This window comes from Rhinatrema bivittatum, chromosome 1, assembly GCF_901001135.1.
Source record: "Rhinatrema bivittatum chromosome 1, aRhiBiv1.1, whole genome shotgun sequence".
Classification (NCBI taxonomy): Eukaryota; Metazoa; Chordata; class Amphibia; order Gymnophiona; family Rhinatrematidae; genus Rhinatrema; species Rhinatrema bivittatum.
In genome coordinates this window covers 310,142,751-310,169,550 of record NC_042615.1, presented here as the reverse complement: position 1 = coordinate 310,169,550, position 26,800 = coordinate 310,142,751, and the positions used below count along the sequence as shown (strand labels likewise).

The window sequence follows — 26,800 nt, the reverse complement described above, 5'->3', positions numbered from 1 at the left end:
CAGAAAATTCAGGAACAGCAACGTTTTCTTGAGGCTCTAGCGGCCTCTATGGAGCAACTCAGCACCCGCCTCAACTTTTCAGTTTCCATGGGAGCACATACCCCTTCCTGCTGCTCCTGCGGCCCCTCCACACTCTGTCATACCGCTACCATAGACATACTTCTATGTACATTGGAGAAAGAACTCCCCAGGAGAAAGAGAGAGCACCCCCACATCTTGGACCTTAGAGGGGTATCTCCCCTCCCCCAATCGGAAGATCCAACCCCTAGGGCTGTGGGGTTGAGAGCTAATATAGCCTCAGGACCTTGTGTGAGCCCTGCCTTTCTGGCTAACTACTGGAATAGAGGCTATAAAAAATAACCCTTAAAAAGATCATTGTCTGTCCAACCAGAAACCATCTAATACATACTTCTGATTCATGGATTGAATTTCCTTCAATCCACCCCCTCTAGATTGTTATCTGATTGTAAACACATGAAACCTTAGTTCAAATAGGGTTAATATTTTTGCGCTCATTTCTTCTGCCAAGCAGATGAGCCAGCCATCTTAAGACATTTGACTTGAGCTGCCAATTTACCCCGGTTTACCTTTGTTGAATTTGGACCAGTACTTAGCACTTCAAAGACAGCTGGAATTTACAGTATAGTTCTCTTCTTGCCAAGAAATAGAATTGTAACTTTGACAGTGCTTCTTCATGGGAGTGTAACTTTTAAAAAGTGGGGCTGGCTCAAAACCACTTAGTTAACCTGGGGCCAGGAGACAAGTACGGATGTGATTGTGCTTGCTCCTCCAGAAAAGAGGCACTTTTGTGCCATTTCTAAAGCGATTGCCATACATAACGGGATGTTACACATCAATGACTCCACCCAGGAGAAAGAAAATTAAGTGGGGCTTAATGGATGATCCCAAAGTGTAAATTATTTCATTGAAATAAAGAAATAGATTTGATATTTTACTTGGGGATTTACAGAAAGTCAGGTGGAAGCTGGTCTTTGAAAGTGCGTACGCTAGTTTTCTCTTTTCTTTTCTTTTCTCAATATTCCCTCATAGGTGGTAATTGAAGCTCAGGGCCTGGAAGCCCTAATCGCTGCGACAGCTGACGAGGGCGAAGAAGATTTGGAGTCCTTCGCTGGAATGTCTGCTCTGCTGCTCGATGTTCAGCTTAAGCCAGTTACCTTTTTCCAAGGTTACAGCGACTTAATGTCTAAAATATTCTCTGTAACAGGAGACCCCATCAACGTGGTGAAAGGACTTATCCTTTTGATAGATCACTCAGAGGTAGCAACACCACTTTTAAACTTTGCTTTGCTTTGTCTTTCTCATTGTATGTATTTTTACATTTCACTTTGTCCATCATCTGTGCCTTCTCTCTGGAGATCAACCTATTTTTAGTAAATAGGGAAAATGTTTACCAGAGGACAAAAGTTCAAACCCCAGACATTGGAAGGAGAAACTAGGATGAAGACAATTGTGGTATTGTTTATTTTTTTTTTGGTCTAGACAGTCCCCTTATTTCTCCAGAGCAATGATAGATTGATTACCTGCAAGCCCTGCCTTGAGGGAGGCCTGAGGGCCTTATCAAGGAAGGAATTTTGCTGAAAGCATAAACCAGGAGGGAGAGAAATAATGTGCACAGAACAGGTGTGAGTAAGACTGGAGAAAGGTGCATTTAGAATACTGCAAATTACAAACTCCTATTACACTCAGATTAATGTGTATAATGCAGTTATTGAGCAATTGTAAGCCGTAATCAGTGGATACAATTAACAGAAACGCATACTGTGTTACCTTTGGTTAGATAACTTCCATGTATAAGCCAGCAATCCCAAATCCATTGCAGAGAATGCCAGGTCCTATTTCTGTGTGTTGCCATGCTCAAGCAGTCTATCGCTTTAAGTGCTAATGCCGGTGAGTCCTTTCTATTTTTAGGCATCTTCCCAATCATTGTAAACAGAGAAACCTATGAGGATTTACACCTCTATTTCTAACTGCAGCTATCACTCACTCTTCTTTTTTTTAAAAAGGGATCCTAATCATTCTTTGAGGGCAGTTTGTTAGAAATAGGACAGTACTCCGGCAGCCTTGTTTATTGTCATCCCTCCCATATTCTAGAACCTCAGGGTGCTGGACAGCTGAGGCACCCATTCCTACGCTATGGCCAACAAGAGATGGACCCACAAATCTAACTGAGCAATTGCACATGACAGCAAACACAATATCTCCATCCCAAACAAATAAATGATCAGGAAATATTTTTGTCCAATGTCCTGAGTTCTAATTAGAGTTCAGTGATCACAATCTGATGAAAAGCCAGCCTACCAGCAAGTGCCCAGATGATGGATAGATCTTCTGGTCACTGGTTGTGATTATTTTAGGCCTATCTCTTATCTTAATTACAGTTCCACTCATTTTATTAACCCTGCATGATGTAGAGGTTTCTATAGTTATAAAGATTTTATAGGCAAAATCCTCCCTCCATTTTAGAGAATGTCTTGTTTTGGTACTTCTGTCAATCACCATGAAATTCAACAATGCACTTATCCTGAAGAGTCAAGCTATTTCATTTTACAGAAAAAAATAAAAGCATTTTTAAAAACCTGCGTTCTTTCCAGAGATACTTCAGCTGGGTGAGGGGTATCTCTCTTGCAGAAACGTCCCATACAGTACACAGTAGTAGACAGTCCTGTCCTTGTTCCAGAGGGCCCAAGTGCATTATCTGTTCAATATACTTGCACTGTGTGAGCTCTAATGTAATGGCAGCCAAATCACCACTCCCTCCCCCCTCTCTCTCCGCCCACTAATTATTCAGGTTTTCAGGATATCCCTAATGAATATGCACAGAATATATTTGCATTTGCTACATGGACGCACAGATTTTATAACATGCGCGCACTGCCCCTCCCCACCCAGACCGCACCCCACAGGCTGCCCCGTTTCCCTCGGCCGGCACTTCTGCCACGTACCGGGTTTACGCGCCTAGCTGGGCCCATTGTAAAATGCGCGCAGCACGCGCAAGGCCCGGCCACACTTGTAAACCCTGAATTTTACGCACGTAGCCCTTTTAAAATCCGAGCTACTGATTTCAAATATGCTTATGCAAAATAAACATGGCTAAAATACTAAATATTTTCTATCCATGTATTCCCAATTTACAGTTACAAACTGAAATTTACACATTTCAGCCATGACAATTGATTCAGTAGTTTCTGTCCACCAAATCTATCCAGTTTAGATTTTTTTTTTTTTGGTTCAGCATGTGTTTACAAATAAAAATTAAAATGCTTGTGACATCAGAAACCTTTGATGTTCTGTTTTGGCTTGTTTATATCAGCAGTAAGGTGGCATAGCCTTTCTTGCAATACTGTGGGCATCTGTCTGTGCAACAGGTAAAAAATAGCCTTTTTATGCAATATCTGTGAACTAAAAAGAAACAATGCAATCACGGGGCCATGGAGGAAGGGAGTCCCAGGCATCACACAACAGTGACACCTACTGGTCAGACTAAGGGTATACACACAAACCAGATCCAGAAAGGAACTGCAGGCTGTGGGATTTGGCCAAGGTCTGTTGCTGCAGGGGAGGGAAGGGGATATAAAAATAGAGAGGAGAGGGGAAAAAGGACTTAAAAAAATGAGTAAAAACAGAGGTGCAATTCAGTTAACTGTTTCTTTTGACAATAGGGTCCTTTTGCATGTTCATTCTTTACTAGATTAGCTCAGTGAATCAGCATTTATCTGCCAGGCCTATGGGGTGTGGGCAGGGTCTCCCCCAAGGGAAGCGGAAACATTTCCAGGAGAGTGGAAATGAACGTAGGCCACAAGCAGTGTTACAAGTCATGACTATAAACAGAAGAAATGGACAAGTGATCGGGAAAGCAGTGGCGACAAGCATTACAGAATAAATGGAAAGTGCCACCTTTCCAGCACACCATGATCTATTTATATATTTTGTACACAGCATATTCACCATATACTTAAAATCCAAAGAAACAAGATTACATTTTGACCTTTTTCAGTGCTTTGAATTTTTAACGTAAGAATAAGGAATTTTTTTTTTTTTTTTAATGAACTTCAGACGAACAGAGGTTGGGGGTTGCTTGGTCTGTCCAGATGGTGATCATTTTCTCTTTTGCTTTCTCACAGGTCATTCAGTTACAGTCTGGGCTGAGGGCCAGTGCGGAGTTCCAGGGCGCGATGGCCATCGACATTTCGGGTGGCATGGAGTTCAGCCTGTGGTTCAGAGAATTTAAAACCAGTGTTAAAAATCGGTAAGACACTGTAACTGTACACTCGGGACCTTCAGGACTAATGGAAGCAAGGCTTAAAGTTAAGTCTATTTTGAGGACTTCAGTTGCGTCCGATTTTACATAGAGATCTTTTCCATTCTTTTGCACCAAGATCTCCCTGAAAATGAGACTCACTCGCACACTCATGGGTGTTATGGGGGGTGGGCATGTGAAGGGCTCAGGTGGATGCCTCCAGCATCCCTTCCGCAGGCAACTAAATACAAATTCTTATTTCTGCCCCCTGTGAATTCTGTAGGGGAGCCCTGGTGGTAGCTGGCAACATCACAGTTGACTCCCTGTTTGTGAAAGCTGGTATGGAAACCCGGCTTGAAAGCGAGGCCACCTTGGACTTCATCAGCACTGCACAATTTTCCGAATATCCCTTTTTGGTCTGCATGCAGATGGATAAAGATAAATTTCCATTCAGGTAAGGAGCAAAACTATGGGAAATGTTAAGGAGTCCCTTCTAATGTGCTTAAATTTTCACTGGGGGAAAAAAAAAGGTGAATTATGATGGCAGTTTTCAATAGATCACATAGTGCAAAGTGTGCAAACACTTATGTTTGTACCCGCATACATTAGGAGAATTTTAAAAGGGAAACTATTTGTTTCATTTCCCATTGGAAATTTCCTACAAAATGCTCAGGTGCTTTGCCCTTGCTGTTTCTGTGGATGGGGTTAGGCGGGGAAAACTAAGAGCGACTGCTGGAACATTCAATATACATGCACAGTTCTCTCTCCTGATCAAGTGACACCCCTGGGCATGCCAACATTTACAGCAGCTAGATATAGCTGCACAGTGAAACTAGGTGACTATATATATCCACGCTGTGGTGGGGAATTTTTGTTTCATGCACTTCTCACCACCTAATTCCATGGTGAGATCCATTTGAAAATTGCTTTGCACATGTAAGATGCATAAAATAAGTGTTATCCTTATGCAGAGGTGATATTTATTTCTTGTCCTCAAAGGCTGCAATCTGATCTGGTTGTCAGGATATTCGTACTGAGCATTTATTGGGTATATTTTTTTTATGATATTATTTCATTACTTTTTATGATTTTAATTTGATCTTTTTTTTAGTCTGTTTATGTTTTTGTATTGCATTTCAGCCTTGAGCTTTGGTTTGGAAAGGTAGTCTACAAATGGAAGAATTAAATATAAATTAAAATGTAAATGTTTGCATAGATTTGGTCTATCAATCAGGTTAATTTGCATATCTTATTTAACTCTGAAAAGCAAACTTGCCAGTTGTGAAGGGTCATAGTGAACTGAGTCAAAGGTTATGCCATTTTTAACTGTGGGCATGGAGCAAGACAAGAATCATTAAAGCTTACACACAAGCAGTTGAGGAATGAAATGCTACACATTAGTTGTTGATTTAGTGTGCCTTTCTAAAGCCAAGAAAGCAACTGATAGGTGCTTTCATGCTGCAGGCATTATTTTTTCAACGTCATAGCCTTATAGAGGAAAAAAAAGATGCAAATAACTAAATATCAAAAGGCCAATAGTAAAAAAAAAAAAAAAAAAAAAAAAGCTTAGCTCCTAAATTTAGGCACCTAATTTCAAATGAAAATTCACCTAAATTTTGCAACCTACATTTAGGCTTGCTATTCATTTTCCTAGATTTAAGCCCCCAAGTTAGGTGCCCAGTGCTGACAAATCAATGCCAAGCATTTAACTGCTTTTACTCACCCTAACTCTGCCCCTGTAACTATCTACATTTTAGGTCCCGAAATTTAGGAACATTGTGAAACTAGGAGCCAAAATTTAGGGACTCATTCCTAAAGCATTTAGAAAAGGGTTAATTTAGGGATCTAACCTTTTGCGATCAGTCTCCACAGGTCTGTGCTTGTAAAGATATTAAAAACAAGATTGCAAAGTGAATCTCTTTCCCGGGGTGCTCTTTACCTCTGCCAAATCTCTTCTGCACCTATCCTTGGACACTGCCAACCTCCCAACGAATTGCCCGAAACTAATATTTGCTCTTGTAAAATCGTGGACTTATTATTTCTCCTCTATTCTCTGCAGGTAAAAAGTAACATAGAAACATAGAAATGACGGCAGAAGAAGACCAAACGGCCCATCCAGTCTGCCCAGCAAGCTTCGCACTTTTTTTTTTCTCATACTTATCTGTTACTCTTGGCTCTTAGTAACCCTTTGGTTCTATTTCCCTTCCACCCCCACCATTAATGCAAGGAGCAGTGTTGGAGCTGCATCTAAGTGTAATATATAGCTTAAATTAGTTAGGGGTAGTAACCGCCGCAATAAGCAAGCTACACCCATGCCCATTTGTCTACCCAGACTATGCGACTCAGTCCCTGTTGGTTGTTGTCTGTATATAGATCCACTTTTCTTCATTCCCCCTGCCGTTGAAGCAGAGAGCTATGCTGGATATGCACGTAGTATCAGACTTCCTCCCCTGCCATAGAAGCAGAGAGCTATGCTGGATATGCACGTAGTATCATACTTCCTCCCCTGCCGTTGAAGCAGAGAGCTATGCTGGATATGCACGTAGTATCAGACTTCCTCCCCTGCCGTTGTAGCAGAGAGCTATGCTGGTTATGCATTGAAAGTGAAGTATCAAGCTTATTTGGTTTGGGGTAGTAACCGCCGTAACAAGCAAGCTACTCCCCGCTTTTTGTGAATGCAAATCTTTTTCCACATTTCCTCTTGCTGTTGAAGCTTGGAGCAATGTTGGAGTCGCATTAACCGTGTGTATGTTTATTGAATAAGGGTATTATCTCCAGGTAGTAGCCATCATTCCCGTGAGCCACCCGTTCTTCATTCATGTCCTCTAGACTTTATGGATCCACAGTGTTTATCCCATGCCCCTTTGAAGTCCTTCACAGTTCTGGTCTTCACCACTTCCTCTGGAAGGGCATTCCAGGCATCCACCACCCTCTCCGTGAAGAAATACTTCCTGACATTAGTTCTGAGTCTTCCTCCCTGGAGCTTCAACTCGTGACCCCGGGTTCTGCTGATTTTTTTCCGACGGAAAAGGTTTGTCGTTGTCTTTGGATCGTTGAAACCTTTCAAGTATCTGAAAGTCTGTATCATATCACCTCTGCTCCTCCTTTCCTCCAGGGTGTACATATTTAGATTCTTCAATCTCTCCTCATAAGTCATTTGATGAAGACCCTCCACCTTTTTGGTCGCCCTTCTCTGGACCGTCTCCATCCTGTCTCTGTCCCTTCGGAGATACGGTCTCCAGAACTGAACACAGTACTCCAGTTGAGGCCTCACCAAGGACCTGTACAAGGGGATAATCACTTCCCTTTTCTTACTCGATATTCCTCTCTCTATGCAGCCCAGCATTCTTCTGGCTTTAGCTATCACCTTGTCACATTGTACATGCACATTCATAGCATGTGTGTACTATTACTTGCCCAAAATAGTTAGGTTTAGTTTATTAAACTTGTCATATTGCCTTTACATAACCAAGGCAGTTTACAAAATAAAATACAAATAAATTATAAAATATATAGAGCATAGAATAAAACATATAATACAGGGGGTCACTTGCTGTGATGAACATGGACAGATGCTAAGTTCCAGACTCTGGGTGCCACCCCCTCAAATCGGACAACATCTGGCTGAAAACGAGGTCCTTTCAATTGAAAAACACAAAATTAAATAGCATATATGTCGATACACCAATATAGCAAAACGGAAGCCGATCCAGTTAGCTGTGTAGCAGTGAAGAAAATGAGAATCGGATGATGGAAAAAGCCCTTTATTGAAATATGCCCGACTCTGGCCGAGTTTCACTCTTTTATATAGAGCTGCCTCAGGGTCAACTAGAAACAAATATATAAACATTTAAAATTGAACATAAAATTAAAATCAATGAGCAACATATATAGGTGTACAAACTCAAGACCTAAAATAAAACATAACATGAATATGTGCTCAACAGCATAATGGTATGTAGAAGTGATGTGGACAAAGACACAGAAAACATATTTATAAAAATAAATAGTTGAAACACTATTTGTATACACAGACACTATGGTGCTGGAGAGGCTAACTTTGTGTTAGAAAACCGTGTTTTAAACATGCCAGGGACTCCGTGGTTATTACAGAATTGAAAACCAAAATGAAAAAAAAGAAAAGAAGTGAAAATGGGGCAATGAATATGTAAATTGGAATGCTTACTCAAATTAAGCAGGACTGAGGATATGCCAAAACGTTTTACGAGTACCTGGAGGTCCAGTGGGGGCGCGGGGACCAATCTCCCACTCTCGGGCCATCGGCGCCATTTTGACTGCCACTCAAAAATGGCGCCGATGGCCCGATTAAAAAAAAACCCACCTGACCCTTTAAAGATGACCCCTTAACTTCTCCCTCCCTCCCGATCCCCCCAAAACATTTTTAAATTACCTGGTGCTCTAGTGGTGGTCCTGGGAGCGATCTCCCGTTTTCGGGCCCTCGGCTGCCACTCATAAAGATGGCGCCGATGGCCCTTACCATGTGACAGGGTATCCGTGCCTTTGGCCGGCCCCTGTCACATGGTAGGAGCACTGGATGGCCGGCACCATCTTTAAAGTGGGAGAAGGTAAGGGGTCAATTTTAAAGGGTCGGGCCCACTAAAAAAAAATTAACGATGTGAATCGGAACCGATTCCAATTCACATCTCCAGCGATCAGATTTTTTTCTCCCTCCAGCTGAACCCGATCATTAAGGCACACGATTCACATCTCTAATAAATACCTACCTAGTATGAGGGCATTGTGGCTAGTCTCTCTCTCTCTCTCTCTCTCTCTCTCTCTCTCTCTCTCTCACTCTCTCACTCCCACAGCTTAAAACTACTAAACATGGTCCGCCCAGTGGTTGTATGTAAGAAATACATCAATTCTGGCACTTAGTGCAAAAACGTTATCACAATTTGCACATAGGAATTAGCATATTACCATAAAACACACCCCTTTTCCTAACACATGCAATATTTAGTGCATTTTGATAAATCCAGGCCTAAGTTGGCATCGGATCAAGTGTAGATGAATAAGAATTCATCATTGATAGTTTTCTTATCCCCACTACAGTCAATTCCTTAAAAGAGGAAAATTTACTAACACACATGAAACCAGCAGAGTTTTCCGTCAGTTTGGTATCATTAATTACATTATCCCACAATGAGAGTTTGATTTGCACACAAGTTCATTAGACATCTTGAACACTTCTCATCAAAAAAAGAAACAGGATTATTATAAGAGCGTCTACAATCTCTTCAGTAGAGAACTGAGACAATAGCGTAAATAACTATTTGGGCTTATTCTTAGCCAATTGCAGCTTCTGCTTGAAATACGCAATCTTACAATGATAATAATGATCAATAGCAAAATCACAAGCCAACTTATTCTGCACAGATTTATCTTTCCTCCACTTTCATTCAGCATGATGAACCTGTAGTTTAAGAATCTAGGATCTGGATGATACCATACCTAACATAACTTATTGTTGCGCGTTTGGAGCTGGGTAAGGTTGGTGGACACCATCTCCAGGACGGCACAGGATGAGAGGGCAGACTAGAGTTAGATTGAGCAGTCCAGTGAGACTGGAGCAAGATATGATGTGCAGGCAGGGCTGAAGCTCAAGAACGTAGTGCAGGCTGGGCTGGAGCTGCGTGGGGATAAGAGTGCACTGGAACACACTGGAACTGAATGGAGGTAAACGTGAACTGGAACACATGAGCTAAAGGGAGGTAATAGTGAAATGGAAAACACTGGAAAGCCAGAAGAGAACACAAGGAAGGCCTTGAGAGACAAGGCAGATGTTGCGTCCGTCGGACTCAGACGGCTTCGTCTCACATGCCTCACCTCAATATTCGCTTTCTCAACCAACCTCGGGAAAATGGCGACCACCGCATCTGCTTGCCACACTCTCCGGTGTCCCCGGAGTGGCTATGGCGAGGCATTCTGCATTGATTCACCTGAGGGCCTCCTAGGGTGCTCACGCACGCGCTACCCACATCTTTATTCCAACTTTGGCGCGAACCTCGGGGGCGTTCCCCACGAGTGACGTCACAACATCCGGGTATTTAGATTGCCCATTTGCTGACTGACTTTGAGTTAGCAAGGATTGGACTCTTCCGGTCTAAGCTGCTCTGCTGCTTCTCGCTGCTGCTGGAAGCTCTTTCTACCCTCCGGGGTTCTACTAACTTGGGTACCCGCTCCTCGGGGGCCCTATGCTTCTTTCCAGGTGCCTGTCCAGTATCCAGGTACTCGCTCCTCGAGGGCCTGAGCTGTCTACCTTGGTGCCTGCTACTGTTACTTCTATCTGCTGGGAACTCCACCATTACAGCTACAAGAGTGTGAGTAATCTAACATCTACTAGTCTGTCTCACCTACAGCTCCTCATTGGAAACCTGCATTGGAGCTCCCTATACCACCATTGTGGGATGGGTCTCCTCAGCCGAGGACCCAAGACTGCTGCTGCAGGAATCTACTCACTACTGCCACCTCTGGTGAACTCTACAAGCTGTACAATAAAAACTATCTCTGTGTTTGTGCATCTGAGTCTAGCCTGGTACTGCAGTTCCCCACGGGGCTCCTCCCCGTGGGAGTGGCTATCATTGCAGCACCTAAGAATCCACCAAACACCTCAAAACCATAACAGCAGAGACAAGGCCTAGAGTCAAGGAAGAGACCTAGGGAGGTCTCAGGGATAGGCCAGATCTGATAAGGCCAGATGCAATGAAAGGCCTGGAGAAGGCCGCAAGGCAAGGGAGATTCAGAAGGCCTGCAGACCACAGGGCAAAGCTAAAGACAGAAGGCCAGATGGCCACAAGACAAGGCAGAGAAAGACCAAGGTCAGAAGGCCCAAAGGCCATACAACAAAGCAAGGCAAGACAGTAATCAGAAGGCTTGGAGGCCACGCAGAGAAACAAGGAAAGGCCTTATAAGGCCGCAAAACAGAGGTGGCTAGAGCAAGGAGCAGAATAACACTCGATGCTTAAGCATTGAGGGGAAGGACAGGCAGGGTTAAGTAGGGCAATAGTTTGGGTATGGTGCAGGCAGGAGAGAGGGGCCTGGACAGCCTGAGGGATATGCTCATGGAGATCCCATGGTGGAGCAGAGGTAGTACAGCAGGCAGAGGCCAGAGACCAGAGACGTACTGGAGAGTACAGTTCCAAGCAAGGCTCGCCAAGGTCCCCTGGTGGAGAGGAGGCTGCGCAGCAGCCAGAACTGTAACACTTATCTCTCACAATCTTCTGAAAAGATGAAACATATTTATTAAATGTTGCAGATAGGATTCATTTTGGATGCTAAAGAAAGTTTAGCAAAATCAGAAAATTTAGTCACTTCTTGAAAAAATCCCAATTTACTTTCTGAAAATTACTGAATGTCCCTACAGAAACTGGATTAGGATCACTCTTTATGTTCACTAATGCCAGTCGTCAAAGGCTTCAGTGCTGACTTTGAAAAACACTACAGCTCACAAGTTTCAAAACTTATGCTAATTCAACCTATTTTTGTTCTGTTACCCAAGGCTTAATTTCTGGTGGACCAACCCAGAATGGCATACTGCCACCTTTTTTTTTCCAGGACACAAGGAGACAGAGTAGAGCTGGTAGTGTAAATCAATTCCAGTTCCCTGCAGAAACAGGGCAGAGCCGGTGGTGGCAGGTTCATTTCTGGCCCTCTCCCCCCAGGCCCCAGAGAAAGCAGATCAGAGTGTTGGAGCTGCTTACAGTCACATGAGCCTTGATTTTTGTGCAGTTTCCTGGCACAATTGAAAGACAGGTCATGAGAGAGGATGGGAAAGGTCTAAGACAAGAGGTGAATGCCTGCCAGCCCCACTGCTTTTGCTGCTACTGGATGTGTTAAAGTGTGTGTGTTTATGTGTGTATGTTGAGCACAGAGTTCACACCCGGCCCCTCACCCTCACACAGGTCACACCTGGCCCCAGCTCCACTTCTTCCCACTTCACTTCACCCCAATCTGCCCACTGCCTGCCCACAACGTATACGGCTTACTGTGGCGGCTGCTGAACTGGACGCGTACTCAGTGACTGCTACTTATCCGCATAAGTCCCGCTTATTCGGCCAAATAGCGCTGAACGCGCTTTGAATATCGGGCACAATGTATCACCTTCCTTTAACCAGGTTTCAAGGAAACATAAAATTTGAAGCCTAATCTTTAAAATCACATCAGCAATAGTTGTAAAATAATGAATGGTGCTATGTCAGGTGAAGGAAATTACATGTAGAAATTGTTTAATCAATCCTTGCATGTCATATCCAAAATGTACTAGTGCTCCTGTTTACACGTTGGTACATTGCAACTGTGATCCATGTGCAAGCCACATTTTTAAAGGGAAATGCCATGTGAAAATGAGTTTGATGTCCCATGGGTATTTTGGACTTTGATGGCAAACTTCACAGGGAAGTTCATTATTAGCCTGCACAGGATTATGTTGTTAGCTTGTGTGACAACTGCTTTGTGAGAGTCTCTGGAGGGGTATATAACCTTTAGGGATGTGAATCGTTTTTTGACAATTTAAAATATCGTCCGATATATTTTAAATCGTCAAAAATCGTTAGGGCCACGATACAATACCAATTCCCCCGATTTATCGTCAAAAAATCGTAAATCGGGGGAAGGGGGAGGGCAGGAAAACCGGCACACTAAAACCCCCTAAAACCCACCCCCGACCCTTTAAATTAAATCCCCCACCCTCCCGAACCCCCCCCCAAATGCATTAAATTACCTGGGAGTCCTCCGTAGCGGCGGTCCGTGGCTAAATCGGGGGAAGGGGGAGAGCACGAAAACCGGCACACTAGATCGTGAGGTCTTCAGCCGGTGCCATTTTTCAAAATGGCCGCCGCAAAATGGCGGCGGCCATAGACGAAAACGATTCGACGCAAGAGGTCGTTCCGGACCCCCGCTGGACTTTTGGCAAGTCTTGTGGGGGTCAGGAGGCCCCCCCAAGCTGGCCAAAAGTTCCTGGGGGTCCAGCGGGGGTCAAGGAGCGATTTCCTGCCGCGAATCGTTTTCCGTATGGAAAATGGCGCCGGCCATACGCGTATGGCCGGCGCCATTGTCCGTACGGAAAATGGCGCCGGCAAGAGATCGACTGCAGGAGGTCGTTCAGCGAGGTCCGGAAATCTCGCGAGGGTTCTGGACCTCGCTGAACGACCTCCTGCAGTCGATCTCCTGCCGGCACCATTTTCCGTACGGAAAACGATTCGCGGCAGGAAATCGCTCCTTGACCCCCGCTGGACCCCCAGGAACTTTTGGCCAGCTTGGGGGGGCCTCCTGACCCCCACAAGACTTGCCAAAAGTCCAGCGGGGGTCCGGAACGACCTCTTGCATTGAATCGTTTTCGTCTATGGCCGCCGCCATTTTGCGGCGGCCATTTTGAAAAATGGCGCCGGCTGAAGACCTCACGATCTAGTGTGCCGGTTTTCGTGCTCTCCCCCTTCCCCCGATTTAGCCACGGACCGCCGCTACGGAAGACTCCCAGGTAATTTAATGCATTTGGGGGGGGGGTTCGGGAGGGTGGGGGATTTAATTTAAAGGGTTGGGGGTGGGTTTTAGGGGGTTTTAGTGTGCCGCTGGACCACCAGGTAATTTAAGGCATTTGGGGGGGGATTTAATTTAAAGGGTCGGGGGTGGGTTTTAGGGGGTTTTAGTGTGCTGGCTCACGATTTTAACGATTATGACGATACTTTACACACACAAACGGCAACAATACGATTCCCTCCCTCTCCCAGCCGAAATCGATCGTTAAGACGATCGAGGACACGATTCACATCTCTAATAACCTTATCAGCGACTGAGAAGGGGACAAATGTAAGACTGCCTTCAAATACTTGGTGATGCCCTTTGGCTTATGCAATACCCCGGCTTGTTCCAGAACTTATTAAACAACATATTTAGGAACCTACTGTAAACTTGTGTCATCATAAACCTGAATGATATTCTGATCTTCTCATCTAATTTGCATGTGCACCAATCTCAGGTGAGGACAGTGCTTTATTGACTAATAGAGAATGGTCTTTAAGCCAAATTAGAGAAGTGTGCCTTTGAGCATTCTGAGCTTCCTTTTCTTGGAAATATTGCATCAGCACGGGGTCTCCAGATGAACCCTTCCAAGGAGTCTCAGCAATCAGGGACTCGCCTCAGCAGTGGGCCTCAAGGCCATCCAGAGCTTTTTAGGCTTTTCCAATTGTTACCAACAGTTTATCCATCACTATTCCACCCTTACTGCTCCCATGACTAAGAAAAGAGCCAACACTAGGGACTGACCTCCCCCCCCACACACACACACTCATACCTGAGGCAATCCATGCTTTCATCCTCTTGAAATCAGCCTTCCTCTCCATATCGGTATTTCAGAGACATGATACCACCCGACCTTTCTTCTTAGAAGTCGACACATCCTCAGTGGGTATGGTGGCTGTTCTCTCCCAGGCAACCTCCAGCGGTATGCAATTACCTTGTGCTTTTTATTCTAAGAAGGTCTCCCTGACAGACAGGAAATACACCAATGAGGATGGAGAGCTTCTTGCTATCATGTTGGCCTTGGAAGAATGGTGTGCTACATCCTTTTACTATCTTTATGGTCCACAAGAACCTGATGTACCTCCAGATGGCCATAAAAATCAACCCTCACCAGCCCCGCTAGTCATTCTTCAAAAGATTCGATTTCCAACTAACTTATCGACCGGCAGAGAAGAATACCAAGGCTGATGCCATTTCCTGGTCCTTTGATCCTGCAGATGTCTTCTAGAATCCTCAGTAATTGGTAGACCCTGCTAAGATTGTAGCCATCACTCCCATTGATTCCTCAGGGCCTCCTCCAGGAAGGACCTTTAGACTTTGATGCCTATGACAGAGAGTTCCTGAGATGGGGTCATGACCCCAAACTTAATGGGCATCCTAGCATCCACATGATGGATCTAATTTCTCACCATTATTGATGGCCCTAGCTGGCCAAGGATGTATGAGCCTATGTCTTTGCCTCAGAATAAGACTTCTCACCAGCACCCCTGGAGATTATTACACCCATTGCCCATACCTCAAAGACCATGAACATATCTCAATGGATTTCATCACAGACCTGCCTCCCTCCTTGGGGCACACAGTTATTTGAGTAGTGGTTGACAAGTTTTTTAATATGGTTCATTTTGTTCCTCTCAAAGCCCTTTCCAGGCACTCCTTTCAAAATATATATTTCAATTGCATGGGCTTCTGGGACCATTAGTGGTGTTCATTTTTCATCGAGGTTCTAGCAGGCCCTCTGCAGACAACTGAATGTGATGCTAGACTTTTCTTCAGCATATCATCCACAGTCAAAATGCCCAAACAAGGTATTATGCCCGTCTGTCGCAGACGGCTGTGACCACGTGTTCTTACTTCCTGCACTGTTCTCCTGCCCTCCCTGGGGCTGCTCACGGCTCAGGCCAGCTTTCATCACCGCATTCCCCGGGACTCCTCATGGCAGCCTGGACACTGCTGCCATCTTCCTTGACTTTGGGCCTTCCTAGGCACGCATGCACGCTACTGGGCCCTCCTTTGAAGCCTCCTCAGTGGGAACCTCGGGGGTGTCTCTGGTTGATGACATCAACAGACTGAGGTATTTAAACTCCACCTTCGCCCTCAGCCGACTTGGCAACAAGTTCCGGTCGTCTTCGACTACTGCCTACGTGTTCCTGAGACTATGCTTCGTGCCTTGGACTTGGACCCTGTCTGGTACCCACTCCTCGGGGGCCAGTGCACACATTGGAGACTCACTTTCCTTGCCTACGCCACTCCTCAGGCTGGCTCTGCATCTCCTGGGTTCTAGCCTGCTAAGCCTCCTGTTCCTCGGGACTATTTCTGGGACACCTCAGCTATCCATGTGATCTACAGAGGGACTTCCCCGCTCCTCTGGGTTGCGCCCACAACCTGAACAAGACTGTCCATGCCTCCCACTCCTCGGGACCGCGCTTATGTATTACAATGACTGCCAGAGCCTCCCCGCTCCTCGAGGTAGTGCTTTCCGGCTTCCCTGGGACTTTTGCGCTTCCCCGCTTCTCGGGGTTGCGCCTACGTACTATATTGAGACTGCCAATATTTCCCTGGTCCTCGGGGCGGTGCTATGTCATCACTAGAGGCTCAGCTCTGGCTTCCCTGTCCTGAGGGCTGGCCTACGGCATTACATCATCATCCTACACTGTGCAGCTCCTCCCTTCAGGGATTGCCCTCCAGAGTACCTCCTGATTGGCCAAGCCTCACACCCCCTGCTCTGTGGTCTGTCTGGCATTCCTTCCCTTGAGGTCCCTGCCCAGGTATAGCCTCCAGTCTACTCTGCATGGAGGTTCTCTTCTTGTGCCGCAGGATCTCTCCATTGCCTCATCCAGAGCTCTCCGCTGTCTCTGACCTCTCCTCCCGGAGGTGCAGATCTGTGGGGGCCCTTCCCACAGGTAGTAACAACTTGCACCTCGGGCCAAGGGCCCACATACCCACAAATCATAACACAAGGAGAGTCAACCAAATTCTTGAAAGATTCCTCTGAGACTATGTCTCTGCCAGGCAGGATAACTGTTGCAACCGTCGCTGCCTAACAGCTTCACTCCGCCTACCTTTCTTTTTCTGCGACTCCTCCTATTCTTCATGAAGGTGACAAAGTGATGCTTTGTCTCCGGTTTTCTTTCCAGGGTCCTGTTTGTTGTGTTTTCCCAGTAGGATATCAATAGGTGTTTTATGGCCTGTTGCAATATTTGCAGTGCTGCCTTTTCATAGGTAGTATATTTGCTTTTTGAATCCTGCAGTTAGTGCTACTGTGTTATGACAAATTTGCTACATATATGCAGTGTGCTTTTTGCAGGATTTTGTATTATTTTACAATATGCCTGTAGTGGAAAGAATTTGTGTTGCTTTTACTGAGATGACCCCAGAATTTTATTTTTTTCCTATGGTGAGTTGTATGGGGAAATAGTCATTTAGTACTGACACTTTTATTATTAATGCTGGTTTTGTCATTTTCTCCTTTTTCACTATGTCTGGTTTTCTGACATCAGGCTTTGTATTAGTTAGTCTGGTATGTACAAGAGAATGACTAAATGTAAACATATAAGAAATTGGCAGTGGAAGCTGGAGCTGGAGGCAGAGTGGTGAGAGCAGGGCTTGGTTTATTTGTTTGCCCCCCCCCCCCCCCCACCAACCTAAAAGACATTCCACTGCCTCTGCTACCTGGACACATGCCCCCAGAATACCCCCACCCTGCTGCTTTTAACCCAGGTAAAATTTCACTAGTGGGAAGGGTGGGAAATTGAAATATTGAGGTTTGTCCAGGTAATAAACCCTTTTCAATATTGACTTCATATTTTATACTGACAGACTACCAGATTTTTACTAATGATTTTAATGTTTTTCGGACATTCTTTTTACCATTGCCATTTTGTTCATAGATGGACTTCTTATGTCAAGATTTACCTCTTTATGTATTGAGAAATAATCCCTGACTTCCCAGTACTACAGCTTCCTAGAGCATGAGCCCATGGCAATAGAGACAGGCCCTGCCACTCATAATGTTTTTACTGCCATGAAATTATTTTTAATTTGTTATTACTGTCAGTAAGTTTACTGACAGTTGGCATCCCTAATAATATGATAGGTTTCCACAGCACTGTCTATTTGAATTTATAGGTAGGAAAAGTAAGCTCTTTTGGAAACTCCTTCAGGAGTAACCTGTAGGACTGGGTGTTAGTTTTGTAGTCCAAAAGGTGATTTTTTAGCATTGTGGCCAACTTTATTTATGTATTTATTTTTAAAAATGTGCAAACAGATTAGGCAGAGTTCAAAACAGTTAACAATAAAACATACATAAAAGCATACAATGAAGAGAAATAAAACAATGACTAAAATTTTTAAAAATGGTCCTTTAATGATGGCAAACAGAAACACAAAAATTCAACAACTATGACCTTTGGCTTATATGCGATGTGGAGGTGGTTATTTGAAGGTTTTGTGGTTTATGTTAATACTGATTATGCTATTGCGTTGAGTTTGGATGGGAGTACAATTTTTGGATCTTCAGTATTGTAGTCTGAAAGGCAGCCTGTTTCCCCTCCTGATTGGGGGTGGGTCAGTTCATAATAGGGAATTTCTATGTTTATTTATATGTGGGGGAGTGTTTTTAGATATGTGATACTCCCCTAGTGAGAGTAAGGGATGCAATTGGCTTTATTAGAGATTTTGTATTTGTTTTATTATGTTGTTTGTTATATTGTGGGGTTTTATTACCGTATGTTTATTGATACTATACTTATTGTAGTTATTTTTTTTTAATTGCAAACCACTTCAGGTCTCCTTTTTAGGGGAGGAAGGCAGTATAAAAGCCTGAAACAGAAATAGAACAGTACATGGAAGAAAATCCAGCATATCATCGAAGGATGAGGATGGGGTAGCCAACTGCTCTCCAAGTTGTGTGAATATGAAGGAGGAAAATGATTAGATCCCATAACCAATGGAGAACTTGCAGTCAAAGGCAAGAAGTAAAGGAACAGATAACATACACAAGGTGGTAATGAGCACATTGAGGAAGTGGCGCAGGGAGGAGGAGAGAGGTTTTGTGGAACACATGGGTTTGGAAGTTGGTAATAAATTCATGGGAGAAAAGGGGGCTGACAAACAGGGACCATATAAAGTGAAAATGGGCAAAGATGGAAGAGAACAGTGGATGCTGAGTAGAAGTGTTTGAGTAGAGTTGTTATGATAGTGGACCCTTGGACCGCGACGAGAGATGACACCCACCTGTAGTACTCAGGTGAACTCGTCTCCGGAAGGTGGAAGTTCCGCAACACAGCCTCGTCACGGCGTCCTCAGAAAGGTGGCAGGTACGCAGTCCGGGTTCCAGGCTAGGATCAAGGCAGGCGGCAAGCAGACACAGTCCAAGTTCCAGACGAGGGTCGAGGCAGGTGGCAAGCAACACAGACCAAATTCCAGGCAAGGGTCAAGACAGGCGGCAAGCAGACACAGTCCAAGTTCCAGGCAAGGGTCGAGGCAGGCGGCAAGCAACACAGCCCAAGTTCCAGGCAAGGGTCGAGGCAGGCGGCAAGCAGACACAGTCCAAGTTCCAGGCAAGGGTCGAGGCAGGCAGCAAGCAGACACAGTCCAAGTTCCAGGCAAGGGTCGAGGCAGGCGGCGAGCAGCAAACTGAATCCAATCCAAGTCAAACCAGGAACCAAGGAGAACCAGAGAAACACAGCCAAAACACAGGAACCTGTTGCGAAGGCGTCCTTCCTTCCTCTGAGGGAGTTTAAATCTCCCTCACTGATGACGTCATCTTCCGGGGCCGGCCTGGTTTCAGCGTTGCGGCCCCCTTAAGAGGCGGGACCAGCTGCGGCTTCCCCGAGGCTGCTCCCCAACGTCCAAATGCCGTCGCGCCGCGGCCCGCAGCGCTGCTGCCCGCCGCGAGGGGAATCTCGAGCTGGCCGCGTGGAGGAGGTAGGGAGGTCTGGCCGTGGGTGAGCGCGGCCGGGCCTCACAACAGAGTAACAGCCACAGGTTCAAGTGTAATGGGTTATAAAGGCATAAATGGGGGAAGGGTAAGCCTTCAAGGTCAGGATAAGGATTTTGAATGTGATCCAGAAAGAACCAATATAATAACTGGAAGTGAGAATACAAAGGCAGAGCAGTGGTGCTGAGGAAGATGCTTTTTACAGCCCAAAATTATAAAAAGCACACTGGAAAGCCTAGAGGTAACTGGCTTTAGGACCTTGCAAATGAGATGACCAGAATCTGTTATATTTGGGGCATCAGTCTTTTATCGGTTTGCTCCGTTGCCAGTGACTTAATGCAGAAAGCCCGTTTTAGCAATATTTTAAGTCCCAATGAATTGGTTGCTTGCTAACTTCTTTCTGCATCACTGATGGTATTTCCATAGCCACCACACCGCTGCACCAGTCCTAATGCACCATGTACAACTTTCTGTCTCCGCAGGCAATATGTGACCAAATATGAGAGCTTGCCAGCTGGACAAACGTATGTCTCCCGCAAAGGAAAAAAGCAACTGATAACAGGCTCCGAGCTCCCCCTACACCGAGAGAACTCCAACATGTGCAGGAAGGTTTTCAGTGAGGAATCGAGAACCTCAGATGGCTGGTTTTGAAAGGACAAAAACAACATAGCAGACCAAAAACCACCAAGATCTGCCATTCACTGTTAATGAATCCAGGGCCCCTGAAGGTCCAGTGCTGACATGCACTGTACTGTAGTAGTGCGTACATCTGTTTACATATTTACAGAGATGTGAGACATTTGTAGAATGTTCAGAGAAAATTAAGTTCAAAGGAGGTCAATATTGAAAACCTAGCCGTTCAGCTAAGTTAGCTGGATAGAGATATCTGGTTAACTTACATGGGACATTCAGCAGCACGGCTATGCTGCTGAATATCCCCTGAAAAATCACTACGTGACGGATAAGACTTATCCATCTAAGTTTAAACCTGCTATTGAGCAGATCTGACTTAGCTGAATAAATTATCTAAGGCCAAATATTGCTACTTAGCCAGGTAACTTATCCGGCCAAGTAACACTGCCCCGAGCCACCCATTGCCCATCCACAACTTCTCCGGCTAGCTAGATAGCGGGATAAGTGACTTATCCAGCAATCTAGTGGCTGCTGAATATAACCAGATATTCAGTGACAGCTACATCACCGGCTAAATCCTACTTATCAGGCTATCTAGTATTTGAATATCGACCTCAATGGTATTTAGTGTAGCATGCTTGTCTTGTGACTTGTGTATGGTTTTATTTTTAAGAGCAGAGAAGCATCCCTAACATAACAGATTTGTTTTCCTGCAGCTGGGCATATCAGCAGATTTGGAATAAGAACAAGTACACTGTATTAACAAAAAGAAAACAGCAAAAACTAAAATCACTATTTATGATAAAAATTAGGACTATATATATATGTGTTTTTATTATGTGGAACATACAACTGGTTTTTGTTATGCTACTGTTCATTAGTCCTCGTTATGGAAGGAGCTGCACTAGTGGTTCTTTTCTTATTTAAAATACATAACATTGCTTTTTTTTTTCCCCTCATCTTTCTACTCTGAGCTCAAAGCAAGATAAAACAAATAATAGAACAATAAAATATTAGCAGGCTAAAAGTCAGTGGGACACTTTGATATGCTTAAGAAAACCAAAGACTTGTAAGAAAAGAAAAAATACCATAACAGCATTTAAAATATCTCATTGGTGATGACAGAAGCGATAACTCCTTAAAGCTGTCTTTCCTTCCGGACCTCCCCCAGAAGTGTGGCTCTGTGCTCCTGCACACCTGGTACGGAGCTGAAAGATCGCATATCTCGCACTCATAGACTGCTCTGAGCACCCCATCATGTCAAGACAACAGTACAAATCAAGAATATAGAAACTATTGTGCTTTTGTCAATTTTTGCTCCAAGGACAGTTTTTATTTTGACACCTTTTTTCAGGGGCGTTCATCGTAAACTAAATGCTGGGCTCTTAATATATCCAATCAGTCTATATCTTCAAGAAAAGGGATCTGCAGTTGTCATTCAACTGCAAAGTGCATTCAATGGATAATTCATAATTCCCATAAGGGGAACAGTCAAAAGTTCACAAGTGGGCCATGTGCTTCCCTTTTGAGCAAAACAGACATTTTTGACTGCTTAAGATATATATACATTACCACACTTATTGAAACATTTTTTTCAATATTTTTTAAACAAAGGTGGCTCTGCTTTGTTTGCACTGCTGTGCATGTTCAAAATGTGCAAGTTTATCATGAAACAGCAAAATATATTACATGTGTTTGCTATGAGAGATTTTTTTATTTTTTAAATTTCTCTTAAATTTAAGGTGATCGGGGGTGGGGGAAGGGTATCCATGCTGCAGGCATGCAATGCAATCATGTTTCTGTAACAGTTACAACATATGCTAGTATTTATAATCACAGGATCCAATATTCAAAAAAAGCTGAGTCCCTAAATGTAGGCCTCTAAATTAGGTGCCTTAGTTTTCAGCTGAAAATTCACATAAATTTAGGCACCTAAAAGTTAGGCTCCTAAATTTCGGCTTGATATTTATTTGCCTAGATTAAGGGTCCTAAATGAATTGCCTGTTTCTGAAAATCAGTGCTAAGCTCCTAACTTGGTTTTTGTGCCCTACTTTTTAGGGCCTAAATTTAGGACTCTCATGAAACTAAGGAGCCTAAATTTAAGCACTCAGCCCTAGTAAATTTTCAAAAGGGCTAATTTAGGAGCCTGACTTCAAAACTTAGGAGCCTAAACTCTGAAAATTGGCCCCTAAGTAAAGAGCACAGGCTAATAGTTATCTGGCTGTTAGGAGCTATTAAGGCAAGTGAGTTTTTTAAAGAATAAGCACCTGCACGTTTACTATATTTCTGCCAAGTACTGAATATTTGGTTTTGCTGCACATCCTGGATTCTTAAGAATCTATAAGGCTGCAGCTAAACATGCCACAGCTTATTCGTTAGAAGAGATTTATTTTTATTTTGGAACTCTTTCATGCTGGAGGTGGGGGGCGAATGGGAGGAGCAGTTAACTTTTACTAAAAAGCGTCTGAACACAAGACATTTTACTTGAGGCTGCTTTCATAAGTTTTACAACTTGTGATTCTTAGAGGTGGATCAAATTGGGGAAAAAATTCAAGGCCAGAACAAGGATATTAAGCTCCTTAGGCAAACCTTCAGCCTTATGTCACTCCCTCCCCCCTCAAATTAATTTTCAGTCCCATAGACTAACCCTCCCTCCCACCAAGATATGAATTATGATGATCACGTCATAAATCTAATACTGGAAAAAACAACAAAAAATGTGACTATGAAAGCAGATGTAAAAATAGCACTATGGAATTATTTTCCAAATCTTAAATCTGGACCTTCATGTAAATGCTCTCATTGGGAAAACAGAGAAATCAGCAATAGATTTGTTTTCAACTTTTATTTATTATTAAGCAAGAACAGCCAGAATACAACTTATAATACAGTAGGAAATCCATATATATTCCAAGTCCGTAATAGACATCTCAATTTACAGGACAAACAACCTTAAGAATCAATATTAAACAAATCAGCAAGAACAATTCTGATCATACTTGCTCCATTTTCGTTTTATTGTACTCTTTTCCACCTCACCCTCCAGAAGAGACGCTCTCCCTCAGTTCTTATTTATCCTTACATTCACATCACTCTTCAGCTTACAGATGCAGTTTAAATAATCTTATCCACAAAACAAATACTCTTTATAGAATCTTGTGCCTCCTGGGATTAATGATTATCAGAGCAATTTTTAGACTGCCGAGGGCCTGCCAGTTCATTTTCAAAGGGAAACCTAGCGCAGGGTTTCCCTTTAAAAATGTGGCTGGCCACAGTAATGGGGCTCCCATTTTGCCACATTTATTTACACCTGCTGTAAAGCAGCTGCTAATACATGCATCAAATGTATGCGCAGGGCTTTTAGAATGAAAGTCCTGAGCATACCTTTCCTTCCCCTGATCTTCCTCTGTCTCAATTTACCTCTCTTTTGCAGGCAAATAAAAAGTACTTTTACCTGGGAGAGAAGAGCAATTTTCAATGGGGCTTTTTACCCATGTAAAAAACTTTGGAAATTGCCCTTCCTAGAAGCAGTTCCATAGTTCCACATAACTCCTTTTCAAACCTTTGTTTTCCAAAGGGTAAGCCATCTTGTCAATGCACATAAACTGGTACATATAGTGTTCCTGCACAGAGAAACATGGGGTTTTATCAGAAGCCTATTGTTTTAACTTTTCTTTCCTCAATATCAATAAAGCTATGAATATAAATAAAACAATTTACAATTGCTATTTTTGTCAAACTGTTTAAAATATTCATATTACGACCCAAAACAATGTAAAAACTCCTGGCATGTGGTTGCTTTCTAGTACATTTCATTGGTGATATTTCAGGCATAACTTGGAAATAAAATGACATTCACAACTTTGTAAAAATTATATGAGAACTGTTTATTTACTTGTAAATTTTTAAGCGGCATGATATTAATTGGGAAAAGATTAATGGTGGTGCAATTTTCTCAGTAGAAGTTAATTTAACCATACAAGAGGCTATTCAAAATCCATACCCAAACACTAGGAGGTTTTATTTTTAATTATTTGATAGTTTAGTTGCTATATCTCTTTCTTTCTGCTTTTTTGTAAAATAATAGTCAACTATGTTATAACTTCTTGATTTACCCCAAAATTTTGTTTTATTGATCAAGATGCAGATTGTATTTTTATTCTAAGTTTGTTTTATTTGTTTTATTATTTTTTATTTTATATTTTATTTAACTTGAATTTTTGTTTTGATTTCTAATTTTATTATTATTGTAAACTGCTTTGGTCAATCCTGTATTGGTAAAACGGTATATAAACATGTTAAATAAATAAATAAATACATACATTTTGCATCAGCCAGGGTTCAAAAACAACTTTTCATATACATTTAGAGATGGTGAAGGAAGCAAGTGAATAATGGACCCAAGTAAGTCTCCAGGCTTTATTAGTCAGATCCAATGTTTTGATTTCAGTTGTAATGACCTCTAAAAGTGAATTCTGGATAAGGCTTGTGTATATTAAAGTACATGCCATCTGTTTCATATTTGGCATGTACTTCTCCTGGGATGATGTGTTCTTGATCCTCCTACTTCTTTTATTTATTTTTTAAATAATTAGTTTAAAACCTCGCCCATGTTGAACTCCACTTGGATAGCAAGAGAGAACATATTCTGATAGCCAAATCTGTGAATCAGCATGCCACCATAGCATTCAGCAAATATAGTTTAAATATCCTTGTTGGAACATATGGAACCTACTTAGAGGCCAGTGTACTAAGCCTAAGTAGAATCATCCAATAACACATATTATTGGCCAATTTTACTGCAGGTGTGATCGCCAACAAAACTCTGCATTAAACGCCCAGTGTACTACAGGGCGTTAAACCCAGGGATTTGCAGTAACACTTCATCATTAGCCTCTGGGGCTAACAGCCTGGAGCAGGTTACAGTGACCAACTTAACCCCTTCCCTCTCCCACCATGGAAAGTCCCTCAATCCCCTCATCCTTCCCCTCCTCCAGGAAACTGGAAACTTCGTAGCAGAAAGATACTTGTGCAGCCCCATATTAGATTTCCTAGCCACACTGATACTCATGAGTAAGAGTCTGGGATTAAGTCAGGGAAAGGAGTTCTGATATGCTGGAGCAGGAAATGGAGATGGGTGCTGGACTGGAGCCAGAAGCCAGATCAGGAACCAGAGTCTGAGCTGGAAAGTTGTACTGGGATTTAAAGCTGGAATTGGAACTCGGAGCAAGAACTGGAGTTGGAGCTTGGCATGGGAACCAGATCTTGGTACAGGTACCAAAGCTAAAAGCAGTAACAGGACAGAAGACTGGAGCAGTAGCTGGATCTGCAGACTGAATTAAGGACTGTAGGAAGGAGTGGGCCTGCAGCCTAGAGCAAGGATTGACCAGACGCAAGGCAGGAGCTAGAAATGGAAACTTCAGCTGGAGCTTGGAGCAAGAACTGGAGCTGGGCAAAAGTTATGCCAGAACAGGAGCTTGTAGCTGCAGCTGAAACTTAAGGCAAGGAGCAGAGTTTTGTCATGAAAGGATACCACAATTTGTTATCTATGAGTTATCTATGATGAGAAGCATGTAATCAAGTTTTAATAAATGAATAAATTAAATAAGAGTCCACCTCACTAGAGAGTTTGGGTAGCCTTTTGGTTGCGGTGAACAACTTCGTGTTTCCATCGATCCCATTTTAGCCTGGCTTTAGCCAATCTTCCCCCTCCCTTCCCCAGGAGGAGTGGCCATCTTTTTCCTTCTTGGTCTCATATGGCATCTGGCCCTGTTTACTTCCCGTTCTCTGGTTCTTTTTTGTTGCTGAGGCTCCAGCCCTTCATCTCCTGGGTGTTGCTGTTTCAAACCCTGTCAGTGCCTTGCCCTGTCACCCTCTTCCTGTGTCCTGACTAAGCGAGGGGGGACTTCAGATGCTGCAGAGATCTGACACCATTTGGTGCAGCTCCTGTTGGTTTGTTCTAAACAAAGGAGGAAGCAATCGCTTCAGGAACCTTAAGGAACATGATTTACAATTATGCCCCCCCCCCCCCTTGGTCCTGACTATGAATTACCCCTATGCTTGGGGTGAGGAGTACCACATGATAATATGATTTATCTTTGGGTTTGTATCCTGAGTGAGAGATGAGACAGTGTCCTGGTCACCCCGATACCTCAATTCTATGCCCTTCCCACACAACCTCTCACTTGTAGCACCACAAACCAAATAAAATCAGATCACACCAGAATAAAACAGTGATTAACCTTTTTTACTGCTAAATCCAACCAGAACATTAAATGGTAAAAGTACAGTAGTGAGGTATAATACATATTTGCAGTTTTCTTATTTTAAATCAAGCAATGCAAAAATAGCACTGCATATAGCCTGTTAGCCAGGGCAACCAAAATACTCATATGGATAGTAAAAAAAATAAAATAAAAAATAAGGAACAC

The 26,800-nt window shown here is 43.4% G+C and overlaps 1 protein-coding gene across 1 annotated transcript in view; it reads left to right on the top strand.

Moving 5' to 3' along the window:
* Positions 1-24,522, top strand: part of MTTP (microsomal triglyceride transfer protein) — a 158,090-nt gene extending 133,568 nt beyond the window's left edge. The window contains exons 15-18 of the mRNA XM_029597258.1: positions 1,051-1,278; positions 4,143-4,267; positions 4,542-4,712; positions 20,219-24,522. Coding sequence (XP_029453118.1) covers positions 1,051-1,278; positions 4,143-4,267; positions 4,542-4,712; positions 20,219-20,387 — 693 coding nt within the window. The 3' untranslated portion in view covers positions 20,388-24,522. The remainder of the gene's footprint in view (positions 1-1,050; positions 1,279-4,142; positions 4,268-4,541; positions 4,713-20,218) is intronic.
* The last annotated feature ends 2,278 nt before the right edge of the window (positions 24,523-26,800 follow it).